At 39.7% G+C, this 17,988-nt stretch overlaps 1 protein-coding gene across 2 annotated transcripts in view; it reads right to left on the reverse strand.

Moving 5' to 3' along the window:
• Nucleotides 1-17,988, reverse strand: part of npnta (nephronectin a) — a 54,968-nt gene that overhangs the window by 32,141 nt on the left and 4,839 nt on the right. Inside the window, exons 2-4 of one of the 2 annotated variants that reach the window (XM_083929659.1) lie at nt 11,512-11,612; nt 5,443-5,493; nt 1,158-1,250 (exon numbers count right to left, since the gene is read on the reverse strand). In XM_083929659.1, coding sequence (XP_083785785.1) covers nt 1,158-1,250; nt 5,443-5,493; nt 11,512-11,612 — 245 coding nt within the window. The remainder of the gene's footprint in view (nt 1-1,157; nt 1,251-5,442; nt 5,494-11,511; nt 11,613-17,988) is intronic. The other variant, XM_083929660.1, reaches the window with a different exon arrangement.

The raw sequence follows: 17,988 nt of genomic DNA on the forward strand, positions 1-17,988 counted from the left end.
GCGACGAAAACCTTCCCTCTAAGAAGCAGGGACATCAAACAGTTGAAAGAATGGTGCAACTACATAGCATTAATTGACATGCTTAAAGCAAAAAATATGTGAGATACCATGCAAAATGACGTAAAGGGATACTTTACCCATTTTAACAGAGCATTGGAGTTCAACCAAAATCTGGCAAATGATGCTAATCATGTCAATTCATGACGTTTTGTGATATTCTGCATCGTTTTTGCATCATTTCACATTATTGCCGAAATCCACCGGATGATGTGAAACGCTAACCTGACTCCCCCAGATGTATTGATTCGCATGATTCTCATTTTCTCCATTCATCCATCTGGGAACTCTCGTTTGGAGATCTTTTGGGAAGGGGGCAACAATACTGGTTGCTGATTGGATAAACCACCACCACCACCATATCACCAACAAACGTGCCAAATCAACCAATCAGATCAACGAAGCGCATGATGTACTAATAGCTTCGAGGCAAAGCTCAGAAAGTAAACAACATGCCGGTAAAGGATATTTGCCTTTTGTGTAACGTAACGCAAATTTATGGATGAAAGGCCCAATTTCAGGTGCCTGGACCATATTCCAACAGAAGGATCCAAGAAAAAAAAATCCACCTCAAAACCAATGCCGGTTGGTTCGGTCACTTGGCAAACTTCACCTGAAGACAATGCCCATATTGCCATGACACAGACCTGGATTAAAATGGGTAAAATATCGATCTCTCTTTTTCCCTCATCCTCAAATGGTCCTTAATTGATACTAGAGTACTTCCTTGTTTTGTGAATGATGCGGACCATGATTTCAAACAGCCGGACTGTGTGTTTGGACAATCAGCGTTGGTTATCCTTGGTCACCCTGAAAGGTTCTGTACTCTCAGAAAGTACTACCCCCTGAGCAAATACGTTTTGAAGTGTAAAATAGCCACGGAAAATATCCCCAAAACTTAATTTAGACCCTAGTACGGTTGTGGTTGAAACATGGATTCCCTTAAAAAGGTTCCTAGTTCCAAGGGAAACGTTCCTGCAGGTCTATATTCTCTGCCTCTCTTGCCATTCAACTTAAGTGCCCCACAATAAATACAAAAGTCCCATGCAACTGAAAAGCTGTGTTTTCTCACTTTCTACAATTTCAAGGCGAGAGCTCACCTTGATTGCAGGTCTTGCCGGTGAAGCCAGGGTGACACTTGCACTTATTGGGTCCCACGCAGTCTCCGTGCTTACAGCCAGACTGGCACACAGCTGTTTAGGGAGAATTCATAGAGGAAGACACAGATCAGTGCAGCGCAGTACTTGTTACAGTTTAGGAAGACAAAAGCTATTAATCCTACTGCACCTTGACTTGGCTGTAAATAATCTATTTAAGTCACATTACAACAATAAGACAGCATGATGCCTCATTCATATAGGTAAATATATATATGTATTTGTTTCTTTCTTCTTGTGTGACAGTGTTATTATCATTGACTAATGCTAATAGAGAGGCCATTCTCAGCTACCCACATCGTTTTCACATTGAACTGAGCTGGAAAAGTGTTATTGTCCTTACTAATAGTAAATCACTGCACACCATGTGAGATCAATGACACGTTTGACCTTTTAACACAGAGCAAAGTTTTAATTTTCCTGGTTTTAAGATACAGCACTGATATTTATGCTGGCACCCAGCCAACCAAGATTACCTCTGGAAATATTATTTCCCCTTAGACTGATGCTAAAACAATTAGAGCACCAAAATAGTAGATTATAATTAGTGCCTCAGTAAAGAGCTGCCCTGCAGATCGTACATGGTGCGTGGATGGTGATATTCTCAGTGTGTACAGGGACGTGGTAGTTGCGGGAGCTGCACAGCTTCCCTAACTCTGTGTTCTGTCTCAGTGAGCTGTAGGCTTACCCTGCTTATCTGACTGTGCTTACTTCGCTGCTAAGCATGTCTGATACACGGGGCCTCAGCCAAGTGTTACTAATTTTCATTAAAGGCTTCATTAATTCTGTCATAATACAGAGCAATCAGAGGACTTAATTATCACTGTGGTGGAAGAGGCAGAACTGAACATACATATGTGGGTGTGTGTAGAGAGATTCTGGATGAGAGTGCTTATCACACTAGCCAGTTTCGTTTGTGTGATGGTGTAGTGTTATTTGTGGGGCGATTCGATGTTTAATGTATTCTTGTGTCAGCGGGTCTTAATTAATCTGGGACCTCCCAGTCTGGGGCCGGTACCTATTTGATTGAACAGACACAAAAATATATATATATTTTTTTGTGATATGTAATGTTATCTGTTATGTTATTGTTTTCTTTTCAACTAAAGTTAACCATAAGTCACTTGATTTTAATCCTCTTCTTCAATTTTAATCATCAGATTTTTATTTTTATAATGAAAGAGAGACGCCAATCACGCAGGTCAAGTGTGAGTTTTGTGCACTTGCATTATGTTTATTTAGACAGTACAGTGTTTGATTGTACCGATCAACAGGCAAGCAACAGCATTTATAGCATTTTTAGAAAACTGTGTCTCCCCCAGTGTATATTATGACTACTGCTTTGGCATATAATGTAGAGACTAGATTGTCACGTCAGAAGATGCAACAATATTATCAGTATTGCTGCACCGGTGTTATCTGTGCATCAGGCACTGTGGTTTTCATGTATTCTGTGAAAATAAGTTGACTAATTGCTAAGTCTATTTTGATAATTGATTAATCATTAAAGTACTTGTTTTCTGGTTGGCACCTAATTTGTAAACTGACACATCAGATGGTTTGTTACACAGAAGCGTTATCTTATGATATCAGGAGAATCCAGATACCATGCAAAGTTGTGAGGTGAAGCCAGATTTTCTGTGTTCCATCATCTATCAATAGAAGCAACATTTATCTCAGTCTGAACAGATTTTTTTCGCATTTAAATTATTTTGCAAAAAGACTTTTTTCGCACTTCTTCCTATTGTCACCAAATATGGTGCATAACTTGGGTGAGGCATACAACCACATTGTGTGATCTATTGTACACAAACTGCCATGAACTCTTGACCGCAATGTGCATTTGCAAAGACATTGACATTACATACAGTACATATGCACATATCAACTCAGAGCCAGCTTGCATAACTGAATTGGTATTTTGATGGTGTTGGATATGTTTGCATTGAAATGTGCAGCCTTGTAGGTGATATTCACTCTCTAAATGCTTCATGTTTTCAATTATTTTTATGAATGCTAAATAAGGTGAAAGCTGCTTTAACACATACTGAGCAAGGCATAATATAACTGAAGAAGAAAGAGCTGAATAATACTTTCATCCTATGAAATGCATACTTCTAGCATCGAGTTACAATCTAAAAACTTCCATTCATACACATTCAGCTTGCAAGGCCATAGTTCTATTCAGGGAGAACATCTATAGCTCATCAAGTTTCAGTCTGCAACAATGTTCAAACTCAGTTCAAAGGCACAAGATGAATCCTTTAACTTGAGCTGATAATATCTCCAGACTCATTCCACTTTATTTGGCTATGTAATCAAATAGAAAGAAAGTATTGTTAGCCGACTTGGCGCGGCCTGTGATATGAGCCCTGGTGTTAACACACTGAGCAGTCAAACTTCACAATTACCAATTAAAAAGGGCCCAATTTGTTGAAGGAAAAGGAGAACAGTTGTACTTTTCTGGAAGCAGGACTTTATCAGACCTTGGTCTGGTCAGCAGATTAAATAAAAGAAGCTTGTGATGTTGTTAGTTAGAGGGAAGTTTAATGGAGTCCCTTTTGTTATTCGCCTACATGTGGGAGGATTTGATTAACGGAATCAGAGGCAGCCATCAACAGGCCTCCGAGGGTATTTTTAAGCCTCTGGCCTGGCAGAGAGATCAGGGAAATGTCCAGTGTTCATTAACCATAGCAGAGGACACGGAGGACTAAAAATGGTCGCAGCAGCTGGAAGGCCAAACATAGCAATGTAAGACCCTCGTTCCATGAACACCATCAAAACATGCCGAGTGATGACACACTTTCACTCTGGTTTACATCAGCCATTCATCGGGACAACACACTGCTGCTACTGATGCAGATTCTTTTGTGTTGCTGACTGTTCATGGATGCCTGATGATAAACACATAAGAACGTGTTATTTTGTAGCTGACACTGATATTGCCGATGAAAGTTTAAACTAGCATGACTTTATCATAGCAAGATAGGCAAATCATTATTTAATAAAACTTATAATCGATTCGATTCGAATTCGATTGTTGGGTCTATGTTTATCATAAATAAGTCATAGAGTGTGGTCTTGACCTAGTTTGTAAAGTGTCCTGAGATAACTTTTGTTATGATTTGGCCCTATAAATAAAATTGAATTGAATTGAATTGAATTGATTCCGTTATTACCTAAAGCTGCTTGTAATGATTATTTCATTATGGTTTAATGGTTTTTCAGACCAAGCTCTAAACGCAAAAAGTATTTAGTTTGCAATTATATAATACACAACAGAAGCTGAACATTTTTAAAATGTTTGAAGATCATATTTTAGATAACCAAACCCCTTCAATTCCCACTTTCAGCTACTGCCCTGAGGGCAAACGTACAGTATGAGTGCGCTGTGAAAAGTAAAATATCTATAGAAAATTGTTGCCATAAAGTATCTACAGCCACTTTCTGAAACCAGCCTGCTTCCTCAGCTCACAGCACTTTGCACTTTCATGTGCGTTTTAATGTACCCTTTTTAATAGCAGTTTTGAACATTCAAACCAAAAACAAATCTCTGTCTTTTTGCATGCAAAACCATAGACATTAACGTTTTTGGGTTTGTTTGTTTTTTGCTCGATAAATTACAAATAATCTCTTGTTACCTAATCCATCAACTGATAGTTTCACTTAAATCAGCTAAACAAAGGTCAGATCATCTAGTCTTTGGGTTCTGAATTTGTTTTATTTTTTTCGTAGTGTCATTGATCGACTGGGTTATGCCATGGTGACTATTTCAATTATCTAAGTGATGAAGTATGATGGCATTCTCCACCTGACTGATTTCTATGTGGTTATGTATGCAGAGCATCTCCAACCACTGTAAAATGCTCAGTTTTTTTCTGCCCTACCCAGATGGATATATTACTAATATATTAGTTAAAAAACATTATGGATTTCAACTTTATGGGTTTCATTAGTATTCTAAGGGTTCGACATGAGGGGCAGTTCAATCTTAATGAAACACTAAAGGACTTTAGCATAATTCATGTTAAGACAGGGCTTCAGGTTGCAGAGTGTAAGCTGTTTGCATAGATCTGAGGCTGGAGGGAGGAAGATGGCCACTATCAAAAGGTGTTAGCAGTTGGGCGGGCTTGGCTCCATCAATACGTGAGTGAGCCAAGGATTCAGAGGATGTGCCCCAAGCAATACATGTCGAGCAAGAGTATTTCAAGAAACATGTGGAGCTAACCTTGGGGCTGGCACCTTATCCCGGCTACTCTGTGAGTTAAGGCGAAGAGAGCTGCAAAACAAATAGCCAAACAAACAAAGGTTGCAGGCATTGTTTAGTGTTTGAGAGCAAAAAAAAAACATGATGTTAGAGGGCAGAGCATAATTTTGACAAGCAAATGTTCCTGGAAAATAAAAAACAAAAACATACACACATACACTGGAGTTCTGGAGTCCCACATATTCCCAGAGTTTTAAAAAAAGATTAAAGAATAAAGAGAATAAAACCACTGTGTATTACATATTCCTTATAATTCACGTTTACATGAAAGTGAATGATGTGGTTCCCTCCTGCACACTGTAAAAATACTAAAACTATAATTCTCTGAGATGAAAACACCACTGATCTCATTCAAGGAGATCACGCTCCCGGTTTCTTCAATATAGAAATAAATGCTGCAGCAACCTGACTGTGAAGAGGCATTACATTATTTTAAATCTGCATTGTTTCAAAGTGCCTATAAAGCCAGAATTGTGTCAAGTCATTTGCAACACGCGTCTTTTATTGTCGCACATATTTCCTCTAATTTTGTTTTCACCTCATTACCTCAAGCAGATGAAAAGGCACACTTTTACACGGGCCTTTACAGCCCAGTGATCATGAAAGAAAGCGGAGCAGACGAGGAAACAATCGTGATGTAGTGAATTACTTAAACTGAGATATCCCTTTTCTGCTTTCAGCGCTCACTCGTAGGCTCGAATTACCAATTCAAAAGTGCTGCCTTCATGCTGCCCACAGCATTTGTCGAAACAAAGGCTGCACTCAATCAAACTAAATCCCGGTCTCAGTGGATTTGTAAAATCCAGCAGGACCTCTGATGAAATTATAATGTGTGATCTATTTAATATGGAGGGGATAATCAACCTAGTTCCTTTACAATGTAGAGGATATACATGTGTGTATTTCTACCAGGGCTGTCTACATGTTTTTGTGGAAGTTAATAAAAAAAACAAGTTAAAGGTATAATTCAGTATATTATCCTAAAATAAAAGCACCCACCCCATGTGGGTGTTTAGCCCCCAGTCAACAGTGTGCAGGGTGAGCAGGTCTATAATAAACAAATTTAAAAGACACAGCAAGCTGCTGTTTACTCTCCACCTCTCTACATTTAAGGGCACAATACAGCATGCAGTGATGCTACATTTTGACATAATTGTAAGGTTAAAAATTGTTCAATATGAACTTAATTTAGATTAATGCTGGGTTGTATAATCATGCGTTCTTTAGACAGTTCCTTCTGGATTTTTGTAGCATAGGCACAGATCATTTATCTTTCAGAACATCTACAATTTCAGAACAATTATTTTCAAATGAACACTGAACACTAGTGGGAGCAACTTGTTTTCCATCTCTAAATAAGAGTGGAAGAGATGATGGGAATTTTTAGTATAATTAATGTTAACTGTGTCACACCGGAAAAATTCAAATGTTCCAATGCTCAAAGTGGCAGTAAAATGTTCATGACGGCAGCTGGTTAGAATAAGTGGCCATCAAGCATGGCTTTGCCTGCCGGATGGCCAGTCAGACCATTATAAGTGGAGCTTCAGCCTCTCTCTCTCTTTCTCCATCTGCTTGGTTTTCTCAATTGTCTCCCTCTCCTAGTGTCTCTCACCCAACTCCAGCAGCAATCATCTCTAAGTCCTTGCCTCTGAACCACTTCCCTTATACCTTAAGATTTTTAGTTTTTCCTACTTCCTGCTTTTACCATTTTAACCACTCTCCCACACTCTTTCACAAAGCGATCGCTGAGCTTCATGGCCAAGAAAGCCACAATCCTATCGCTCCAACCTAATCTCTTCTATCGCCAGAAAAAAAATTACCAAGACCTGAAATCTGTAGGCTAACTGCATCCTCACACACACACACACACAGACACAGACACAGACACAGACACAGACACACACACAAACACACACACACACACACACACACACACACACACACACACACACACACACACACACACACACACACACACACAGAGTTCCTTTCTGTCCCAAACCTTCCACCTCCCTCCGTTAAGGTTTAAATCAGCACCCTACTTACTGACTTGATGGAATACTGATTGTACTATCAAGTGCAAGGATTTGAGTTTTGCACCCGGACAGGAGTATTTGGAAGCATTAAGACAAGCACTCACAGAGTGATTTAACTCACACAACAGATTTGATATTGTTGAAATAAAAAGTGGTGGCATGAAATAACTTTAGCAGCTTAATATGATGGTTAAGCTGAAACATATAGCTCCTATTGTTGGAACATATGGGACTCCAGAACATAAAGAAAACATGTTCACACACTGCTGTTTGGCTGCTCGAGTTATTGATGCACACATACCTTTTTTTAATGTGACTAAGCTTCATTTATATATTTTTTTTAAATGTCACCTATGATGTTTTGGGCTGGGTATCATTCAGAAATGTATACCTTGACTTTGATATCAGTTTCTGAACAATTTCAGCTCCTTTACACCTATGCGACACAAACTGTAGTCAAGCCTCTCAGAAAACATTATTATATATATTTATATGTGCATTATTAGATATTTCAAGCATGCTGCATGCATATCGGCTCACTGATGAGGTTTAATCCAGGTGTTGGAATTTGGTATTGAATGACAAGACATTTTTCAATATGATGTTTTGGAGGCAATTCAGTCTGTGCCTAAACGTATCGAAGTTCGGTACCCAGCCCTAATTATCTATAATCGCCTTGTAGAACCATAACTAGGTTACAGCATGATTTGTGCCAATTCTCATTATTGGGTTTTAAGTAATGAAAGACTGATACATGGGCCAATATTTGCGTTTTTTAGGTGCATCGGTATCGGCCGATGCGGGCTGCTGCGTTTGCCAATAGTTTCATAATTATTGTGTAATTTTTATTATGTATATTGAGGGAGCAAAAGTAGTATTGGCTCCAAATATCAGCTCAAGTGAATCAACAGTCCGTATCCTGAAAAGCAGTCCGTAGTCCTAAAAAATCCATATCTTCTATCCCTAGATTTAAGTGGGTAAAATATAAGTATACGAATCACGGTGTGCCCCCTAAACTAACCCTCTGTAATAAGAAAGTCATCTTGTTGTTTCTCGTCCCCATCCAAAACCCACATCTTTTCCACCTTGCTTTTTCAGAACATGGAAAAAAAGGCAGGGAGCCCAGTACAGATGCACTGAGCGGTATTTGACAAAGAGATGGCTAACTACTGCCAGGATTACTGCTGGGTCTGGCCCCATGTTCAAACAAACACTATTAGATGATACAATTTAGCTGTTTGAGTAAAACAGTGCTGCTTTAGCCCAAATCATTCCAGCACAGATTGTTTAGTTCAAGTGTCAAGGCCTTGGGAAAATGTAGGAGGTTTTGTTATAAAGAAAACCCTCTCATTTACATCTATGAAATCAACCCCCCTCAAGCTGCGAGTCTAGGTCTGTCTCATAAGCCATTAGCATAACTTGTTTTTGTGGCTCCAAGTATTTATGTAAGAATAAAATTATCATATATTGTTTCTAATAGAGATAAAGCGAGAGGTGAATAAAAAGCATATTTTTCTTGCAAAGACCTGAGGTTAATCTGGCTAAACTTAAAAGAATACAAAATGCTGAGGCCATGAACTCAAGTGCAATAACACCGTTTGTGTTCTCTAGAACAAAATAAGAAATAATGCAGTGCACTCAAACATCAAGTGAAAAGATGGCACTTTGCCACATGAAATCTGAGTGAAAAACAACTGCTAAACCCGGTAAAGCTGCTGCAGCACAGACCTTTGGGCCCAAACAAGCAGTGTGTGACACATTTCCCACAAAAAAACACAAAACACATTAAATACACAAAAGGTCAGCTATAGCATGGTATAATGGGCTTCAATACATGAGAACACAATTAACATATTTGAGAAATTAAAACACAAAATGAGTGGATTAAAGAAAAAGCATTATTTTACCAAATAAATAAGTTGCCAAAACCAACATGCAGAGTTATGAACATTTTTTAAGGTCTTTTTCACAGCAATAACTTAACAACCCATTCCAGGAATCCTCCAATAACCTCAAATGTTTGTAGGAACTTGTAGGCTTTGGTACTAGCTTCTACTTTGTGTTTTGCTAGAGTTTTACACTGTGACATTTAAGATATAAAGAAAGATAACAGTAACTACAGCGTACTAATTAAAAAGAGGACTGACTTTTTAGTAGGCGAGTGCAGTTATAGGACAGGCAGTGATAGAAGAAGCGGAGCTGATCCTGACATTGATTTTCTTTTACTTTTATGTGAATTTGAGATGTTAAGTCAATGCCAACGAAAAAAGAAATAACTTCAGAAGGGAATGGGAAACAGAGAGTAGAGAGATAAGTTCAAGGATCATCTTGTGAAAGTTACAGGTCTTATAAAAGGAAATTGGGCATCTCAAGTGCAACGACAATACAAACTTTGCCATTTGGTCCAACAAGTGTTTGCAGTAGCGAAATCCTGGTTAACCAATTGGCTTGATTGAGCAAAACTGACAGAACTGTCTGCACCCCCTGACAGTATCTGGAATTTAGATTTAATATCTCAGAGCTAAATTTTAAGTGGGAACAACTGAATCTGTGATAATGGCTACACATTAAAGCAATAGTTTTTCAAAGAAATACATTGAATTGCTTTTTTCATACCACTCTATCAGTAAATATAAAGATATCGCTAGCTACCAATTAGCTTAGCTTGGCATAAAGACTGTAAACAGGAAGAAACAGTTAACCTATCCAAAGGTTAAAAAAATCCATGGACAGAGCCAGAGTCAAAATCAGTCTTTATGGTAAGCTTAGGGGCTGCTAGCTAGACCTGAGGGCTGCAGGATATGAGGAAAATATGCTATATGGCATCCAATGTCATTGTTGAATATCGCAATAACGTTATTACTTACTATAAATAATCAGTTCTGCCTTTCTGCAGCTCTCAAACTACTGCTAAAATACAACTAATAACTGGTTGAATTAATTTTCTTATTGAACAAACTGAACATTGAACTAAATACAAAAGGCACCAATAAAGAAACAATGATAGTTACATTTTACAGTGGAGTTTTATATTAATATTTTCTTAAAACAAACTCAAAAAATCCCTGACTGCTTCACGATGACAATTGCAAATAAGAAAAAAACTGTATATTTTGCATTCAACTTCATATTTAACAGACGGATTTGAGAGTGGAATTGATTTTCTAATCTAACTCTTAGAAAGAAAAGCAATACGTATAATGTCTAACTATTCTTTCAAGTTGCCAAGTACCTGCTGTGGAAAAGGGCTATTTATGTGAGAACACCTTCTTGATTAAACCTCCACAGCAAAGCAGCAGCTACACACCAGCACAGACACCAAAGCCATGCAGAAGGTTTAACATATGTGAGGCAACTGGCCAGATCGGAAACACTGTGTAAGTATATATTCACACCTCCCTGTGTAGCATTACAGGAGAGCAGAGGATCTTTACACAATGTTAATATGTCGGAAATGTGACGTGCTAATATTTCATACAGTTTGTGTGACACCAACGCGTGGTCATGACAGGATACATCCTCTGAATCCTAAGTGGCTGAATAAGGACGAGTTGAGGTGCGTACATTTTACATCTGTGTTCACGCCGCATGTTGTAGCAGCCTTAGCTAGTTTGTTGTTTCACAGTAGTAATCTATAATCAAAGTCCCATCTACCTTTGAATGCATCTACCTGCAGCTACAGTCTCTCCCTCATTATGGCCACCTGCAGTGTGAATATAAATGTCAGCCTTTTACTATGGTCCAACCAGCCATTATCATCAATCTTTACACAAAGACTGTCCCAGGTGTGATGCTCCATTAGCTGAATGTGTTTCTGTTGTGACAACATGTGCGTGTGTGTGTGTGTGTGTGTGTGTGTGTGTCCAAGCCACTGGTTACTGTGCTGCGGCATTTCCATTATCTAATGGCATCTTTGACCCCAGCTTGAAACCCTGCAACCTTGTTAGCCCCTTTCATCCCCAGCAGCAGCAGCAGCAGGCAAGGTGGCACTCACGCTGGCAGTGACCCCAGGAACGGCGTGTCCATCCCCAGCAGCAGTCCACCCTGGCCCCGTATCGACACAGGCCGTTGGTCAAGGCCATCTGCCGTGGCCACCTGTGGGAGGATGACATAATTAGCTCACAGCCAATTAAAATGTGTTCATAAAAAGCAGGGGTCTTTTCAGTGTTGTTTGGAGGGAGGCTTCAAAGTGCTCACATGATTCATTTTATTTTCTGCTGTGGGAGAGATCAGACTAGTATTAAGTTTTTCTTTCGCTTGAATAAAAGTAGTTTTGCATTCTTTTTTTACCTGTTAATGTTTGTTTAGAGGAGTTTTTCCTTGTCTGAATTGAGAGTCTATGTCTAAAAATAAATATAGATAGAGATAGATAGTAAAGCCGTTTAGGTCTTCTAACCCATACGACCACAGGTCATCTGTTTTCTACGCTCCAATACGACCCACAGGAGCATATCCTAAATGACTTACCGGTTAATTAAAGTAAGTCGAGGTTGACTTTTGTTTTCATAGAGGACATGAAAAGTAGTCTCCTAGATGAAAGTCCTGTGTTTATTTGACACGTGCGTCCAACCCGACCTTCTCCCTACGCACGCTGTTCTCATTCTCTGTCCGTGTAAACTCTGCGTAGGAAGGTGGATCAGGTTGTCGGATCGGTCCCAAAACATTACTTTCACCCAGAGGGCCGGTGTTCGTATTCTGGCTGGTGTTCATTTCCCAGAAGTACTAAGCCAAACCACGCCATTTTTTCGAATCCTAACCAAGTCGTTTTGATGCCTAAATCTTAAGTTACAATCCCTAAGAATTGAGATACGATGTTTCTAGCATCCACTTTTGGGGGTAATATGTGATTGCAGGCACGCCTCTGGGACCTCATCTCCCGGAATTCCATTTGAAACCGAACAGTGTCGACGGTATGACCTCAGTAGATTGGCAACTCTCAGGTGCCTTCACACTCACTGATAGGAGTCCAAAAAGAGAAGGGGGGCGACGTAAAAAGTGTCACTAACTGTGCGGCGCATTTGATTTTAGCGCAGGAAAGTTGCCACAGACACTCAGATCGTATTTCTCTGCAAAGCAGCAAATACAAGCACTTTCGGTAGTGGGTCTTGAATTTACAGCACTGCCTGTAGCCCCTGACAGTATCTGTGACTCAGATTTAGTATCACCTCCTGAGTAATCTTGCTTTGCCACTGGGTACTTCCTGAGAAATAACTGAATACTGTGTCAGATCCCCTTTTCTCTTTTTTTTCTTTTTTTTTAATCTGACGAACAGTCCAAGATGCAGTTTATCATAGAAGACAAAGACAAATGGCAAATAGTCACATTTGAGAAGCTGGGGCTTAGACATGTTTGACATTTTTACTTGAAAAATTGGTATAACATATCACAAATATTAAATATAAAACTCACACTATATTTTCTCAGGGAGTTGAAGGCTGACTTTTCAGTGCTTCCTTCTTTGTTCCATAAAATAGAACTGAAAACACATCAGATTGTGTTGGCTTGTGTGATGTCCATCTGGAGACCTGTGTTGAAAGCCTGCCAGACCTTATTTGAATTTAGCCTTCAGTGTACATTACCACTGGAACCCACATCTGAGAAGACAACATTACTGTTGTGTTCATCATAAAGAAACCAGTTAGAAACCATGTAATTTGCATTTCCTGGTGCCCTTGAAAACAGTGCGTTTCCTCCTATCTCTATCTATTACATTAGCACATATATGGAGTATGTGTCAGTGTACCGTATGTTATAAGAATATATCAGACAATTTCATGTCAGTGGAAGATAATATCATTCCTGCTACATGCAGAACATGCAGGTATTAGTGTTTATAGAGATATAGGTTATTTCCAAAGCACTGCAAATCCGTTAAGATAAATTACAGCCGGATGTTTTTGTTATACCATGTTCTATTTTGCTCAGAGCGAGAAATAGCTTCTTGGCAGACAGTGCATGTGGATTACCTTTTTATCTGTACCAAGGCTCAGCACATATTTATGGAGAGAATGGGGCAAAGGAATGAGTCCATTTAAGGATACTGATGAAAATCCAAGCCGCATACTTTGAGAGCCTGGCTCTGAGAGTTTACCTAAAGTCTAGCGAAAATCAAAAGCAAGGACAGGCAAGCTGGGGTATTTTTGTGTCGCCTCACAGCTAGTGGGTTCCTGGTTCGAATCTGGGCAGGGGCCTTTCTGTGTGGAGTTTCGGCTTCCTCCCACTGTCCAAAGACATGTACGTGTTGAAATTGCCTGTAGGTGTGGATGTGAGAGTGAATGGTTGTCTGTCTGTGTTTCTCTATATGCCCTGTGATAGACTGGCGTCCTGTCCAGGGTGTACCTCGCCTCACGCAAGATGTCAGCTGGGATCGGCTCCAGCCCCCTGCAAACCTGATAGGGACAAGCGGTTGAAGATGGATGGATGGATGGATGGATGGATGGACAATAAAGAAAACTATCTTTTTCCTTAAAGAGGTACTGCACACTTAAATGTGTTTTGTTGAGCTGTCAACTAAATGATATCACTGTACTGCGATGAAAAACATGAATATGGGTGTTAATATTGACAATTCTCACCAATTGCTGATTATGAAAATCAGCAATTCATGGGTTTAAATGGCTGAGGTAATTCCAATGCTGAGGTAAAGTTGACCGGTTGGGACGTCACTATGTCATCAAATTAAAAAATGTTTAACGGCCTCTAATGTGAGATGGGCAGCCCCGCTACCCTTGCCCTCTCTCTGCCCCCCTCTGAGCCTCTTGCACACTTGGTTGCATTTTTCAAAATTATTCAGTGGGTGGATTGAGGCTCAGACCTGGGGGTGAGTTTACACTTTAAGCACCCGAAACTTATCTTTAATTATCATTAAAATTAAGCTTTTGCTTTTCCGGATCCTGAACTGATTAAGAAGGTTATTATTTGGGGAAACACTGTAATCCAGTGACAAAAACAAAAGGATAAATGATCTAGATGTACTTCCTTTAAACAGTAGATGCTTTCTTTTGTGAGAGAGCGTGAGGTTGTTGCTCAGTATTCAAGGCACATTCTTTGCCCCTTTCCCTGCCTGTAAGTGTCTCTATGCCAAGATGAGGAAATGCTAATGCGTGCCCCCGCTGCCAATCACCTCATTGGAGAAAAAACCTGATGGATGCTAAGTGAGAGTGGCAGATCCAGGGAAAATGTTTGTCTGCTGCCTGGGAAAGCAGCGAGGCAGTCAGGCAGGGAAAACTCCAAGCAGAGTTAAAGAGTGTTATAAAGGAGGGGAGAGGAGAGGAAAGGAGAGGAGAGGAATGACAAAGAATTAGAGGAAAAACAGGAAAGGGGAGGCAAGAAGAGTAAAGAAAATTATAGGAAAAGGAAGGTAAACAAAAGAGGAGGGGAAAAGGAGAGGTTTGGACAGCAGCCAGGTTTAGATGCCACTATTGCCATTGACACACACACACACACACACACACACACACAAACACACACACACACACACAATAACTCACACACTCACACACACACATACACCCAAATATGGCACCTGCTCTACCTCTATACTGTAAACTTGTTACATAAAACAAGACCACCTCTACCTGTGGAAACTTTGACTTCATTTAGCGGGTGGTGACACCTTTAAAAACACCTGACAACCTCCCATGACATTTCAGTGATAATTAAATATTGTGATTTCCCCCTGATGTTCTCTAATTTATTCATCAGTGGGTATACGAGTAACTGGAATATGGAGGCGGCATCATGCGGGAAGAGTTTATAGGTGCACCTGCTCCTGCTTGGTCTCATATCCCTTTGCAGTTTAATGACATTATAAAGTAATCATTGCACCTTACCTGATGACTCCCAGTGGAAAGTTGCCCATGCCAGATATGCCATCAAATTTAACAGTTTACAAAACAATCTGTGGGTTAAATAGATATTTGGAATTCTGGAGCATCATCAAAATAAATAAAAGATTGTCCAGATTTTGTCTTCTAAAAGGTTAAAAGGGACCTATTCTGCTTTTCCCTATTTCCTGTCATGTGAAAAATGTTGCAGTTTTGGATGTTTATAGTAAATGTGGCCAAAGCTTTATAATAATGAGGTTAATGCATGCCAAAGTAATCTCTGTAAGCAAAACCCTCTGATTTCAAACTGTCCAGAACACTCCACTTGCAACTGTTTTTTTCCTCTCTCAACTCAAAGAGATGTCAATCTGTACCTGATTTGTTTAATACGGTAATCTGCTCCAGGCACATTACTGCAGTGTTTACATTACATACACATAAACATAGAGTGGATTTGTGGCAACCCATAAATGCTGATCAATCAGGGCTTTTTTGAAAGGGGGACTTAAAGAGACTGGTGCTAACATAACGTGGATAAAAACCTCGCCACCGGAATTAGTGGTGGGATTTCAGCAGCGATCCTCACTGACAGAAGTGCCCGAATCTCGTCATCTCTCCAGTTAGACATTTTTGTTGCCGTCTTTGTGCAAATCACCCTTCTTCACCAACAGTGCTTCATTTTCTTCCTGTTCAGCCATCGGCATCATATAAACATCATAATGCCCATTCATTCTCAGTGAATACGCTGGAGAAGGAGCGGCTCTATTTACAGATAACTCAGACTTTAAACAGGAAGGTAAACTCTGTTTGGTGCCTGGTCTGTCTGAATCAGACATTTGCATTCTGTCATACAGCTCCCCTGGATCAGGGATCAGGTACAGCAGCCACAGGCAGTATGAGAAATAAAACTGTAAAACTGTTTTTTGAAAAATTAAAACATGTTCTAGAAGAAGCACAATATACTAGTATGAACCTGCAAAAGAGCATAATTATTGTTAAGGTAATATCTCTGTTGGCCAATGTGTTGCTCAGCCAGCAGCAATACAAACATACAATCAACACACCAAGCAGCCAACAAAAAATTCCCATGGATTACATAAAGTTATTCTAGAGAGGATACTCATTGGCCTTAACTAAAAACTCTTTTCAAATACAAGAAACTCTGTCATTGCACCAATTCTGTTCCTTAGTCTTTCAATCTAGAAAATGATTTTGTTTCGCAACATCACAACAAATCAGACTGATGCTTGTTATTCTGCCAGCTCTTCTCTTCCTATCTCTTCAGTTGTCTTTATATTTTCACACGTTGCTTTGAAAATCACATCTAACTGTGTTGATTGCCAAATGTTGTTTGGAGAATTGATACAGAGAACATAGCTTATTAGCTTCAACTTCAATTCACCTGCCAATGTAGTCATCTTGTGTGACTTTGGTACTTGAAAGTTATGTTATAGAAATGTCCTCATCTGCTATTCCCATTATTTTGTCCATTGGTTAAGAGCCAAAATCTAGTCCTAATAGTCCTGATAGCAAATAAAATATATATTTGGGTTTTGAACTGTTGCTTTAACAAAATAGGCATGTGTAAACATCAACTTGGGCTCAGAGAAATTGAGAAAATAAAAGCCAGATTGATCAATAATGAAAACTAGAAGGGCACTTAGAGAGTGTAGACCTCCACCAAGACATGTGCCTTCTCAAAATGTTAATGCATTGTGAATTTTTCCATTTTTGAATCTGAGGACATGACGTAAGAACACTAACAAAGGAGCAGAGTTTGAACTCCTCAAGGCTCCCAGTGTATGGTGGGCGAGAGGTGTCCGGAAGGTCTGTTTGGTGCTGAGGGAGCGATAAGGAGACAGGAACCAAATGAGAAGCAACAGGTCATGGATAAGCGGATCCAACAATTTCCTCTAATGAATTCTCCTACTCATTCATACATATAAATACACACACACACACGCACGCGCGCACGCGCACGCGCACACGCACGCGCACACACACACGCACACACACACACACACACACACACACACACACACACACACACACACACACACACACACACACACACACACACACACACACACACACACACACACACACACACACACACAGTATGGAATCCAGTTTTGTGTTCTCTGTGCGTCTCTCAGTCCTGTCTTCATGCTGAATTTAGCCGGAGGCAGTTGTGCACTGCTCTGAACTTGAAACTGAGGGTTTAATACAATTCACAAGCTCACCAATTCATCACACCAACACAGCAGCAATGTCAGATACACTTTTTCACATGTATGGCTTGAAAATTACAATGAATCGAAATGAACAATGTGAGTTTCTGTGACAGAGCTCCAGATACATATTGTCCCAAGTGATATTCTGCTGAATAGAAAGCTGCATATCAAGTGGACATAATACAGGTATTTATTACCCACAGGTTCTGAATAATGAGCAAAAATTACACTAAGCCTTGAAGGAACTCAAGCAGGTAATTATTAAGCCTTCAAGCATGCTGTATGTCTGACATCTCTTCTCAAGCACACATTGTCAGGCAGGTTTCTACCAGTAGAACCTGAGAAGTTGTTATTCTCTATGGGGACGCCATCCTTTTTCATTGTTTTACTAATGGCTACAGAGCTGGCCGA

The sequence above is a fragment of the Echiichthys vipera genome (assembly GCF_963691815.1).
Source record: "Echiichthys vipera genome assembly, chromosome: 2".
NCBI classification, from domain to species: Eukaryota; Metazoa; Chordata; class Actinopteri; order Perciformes; family Trachinidae; genus Echiichthys; species Echiichthys vipera.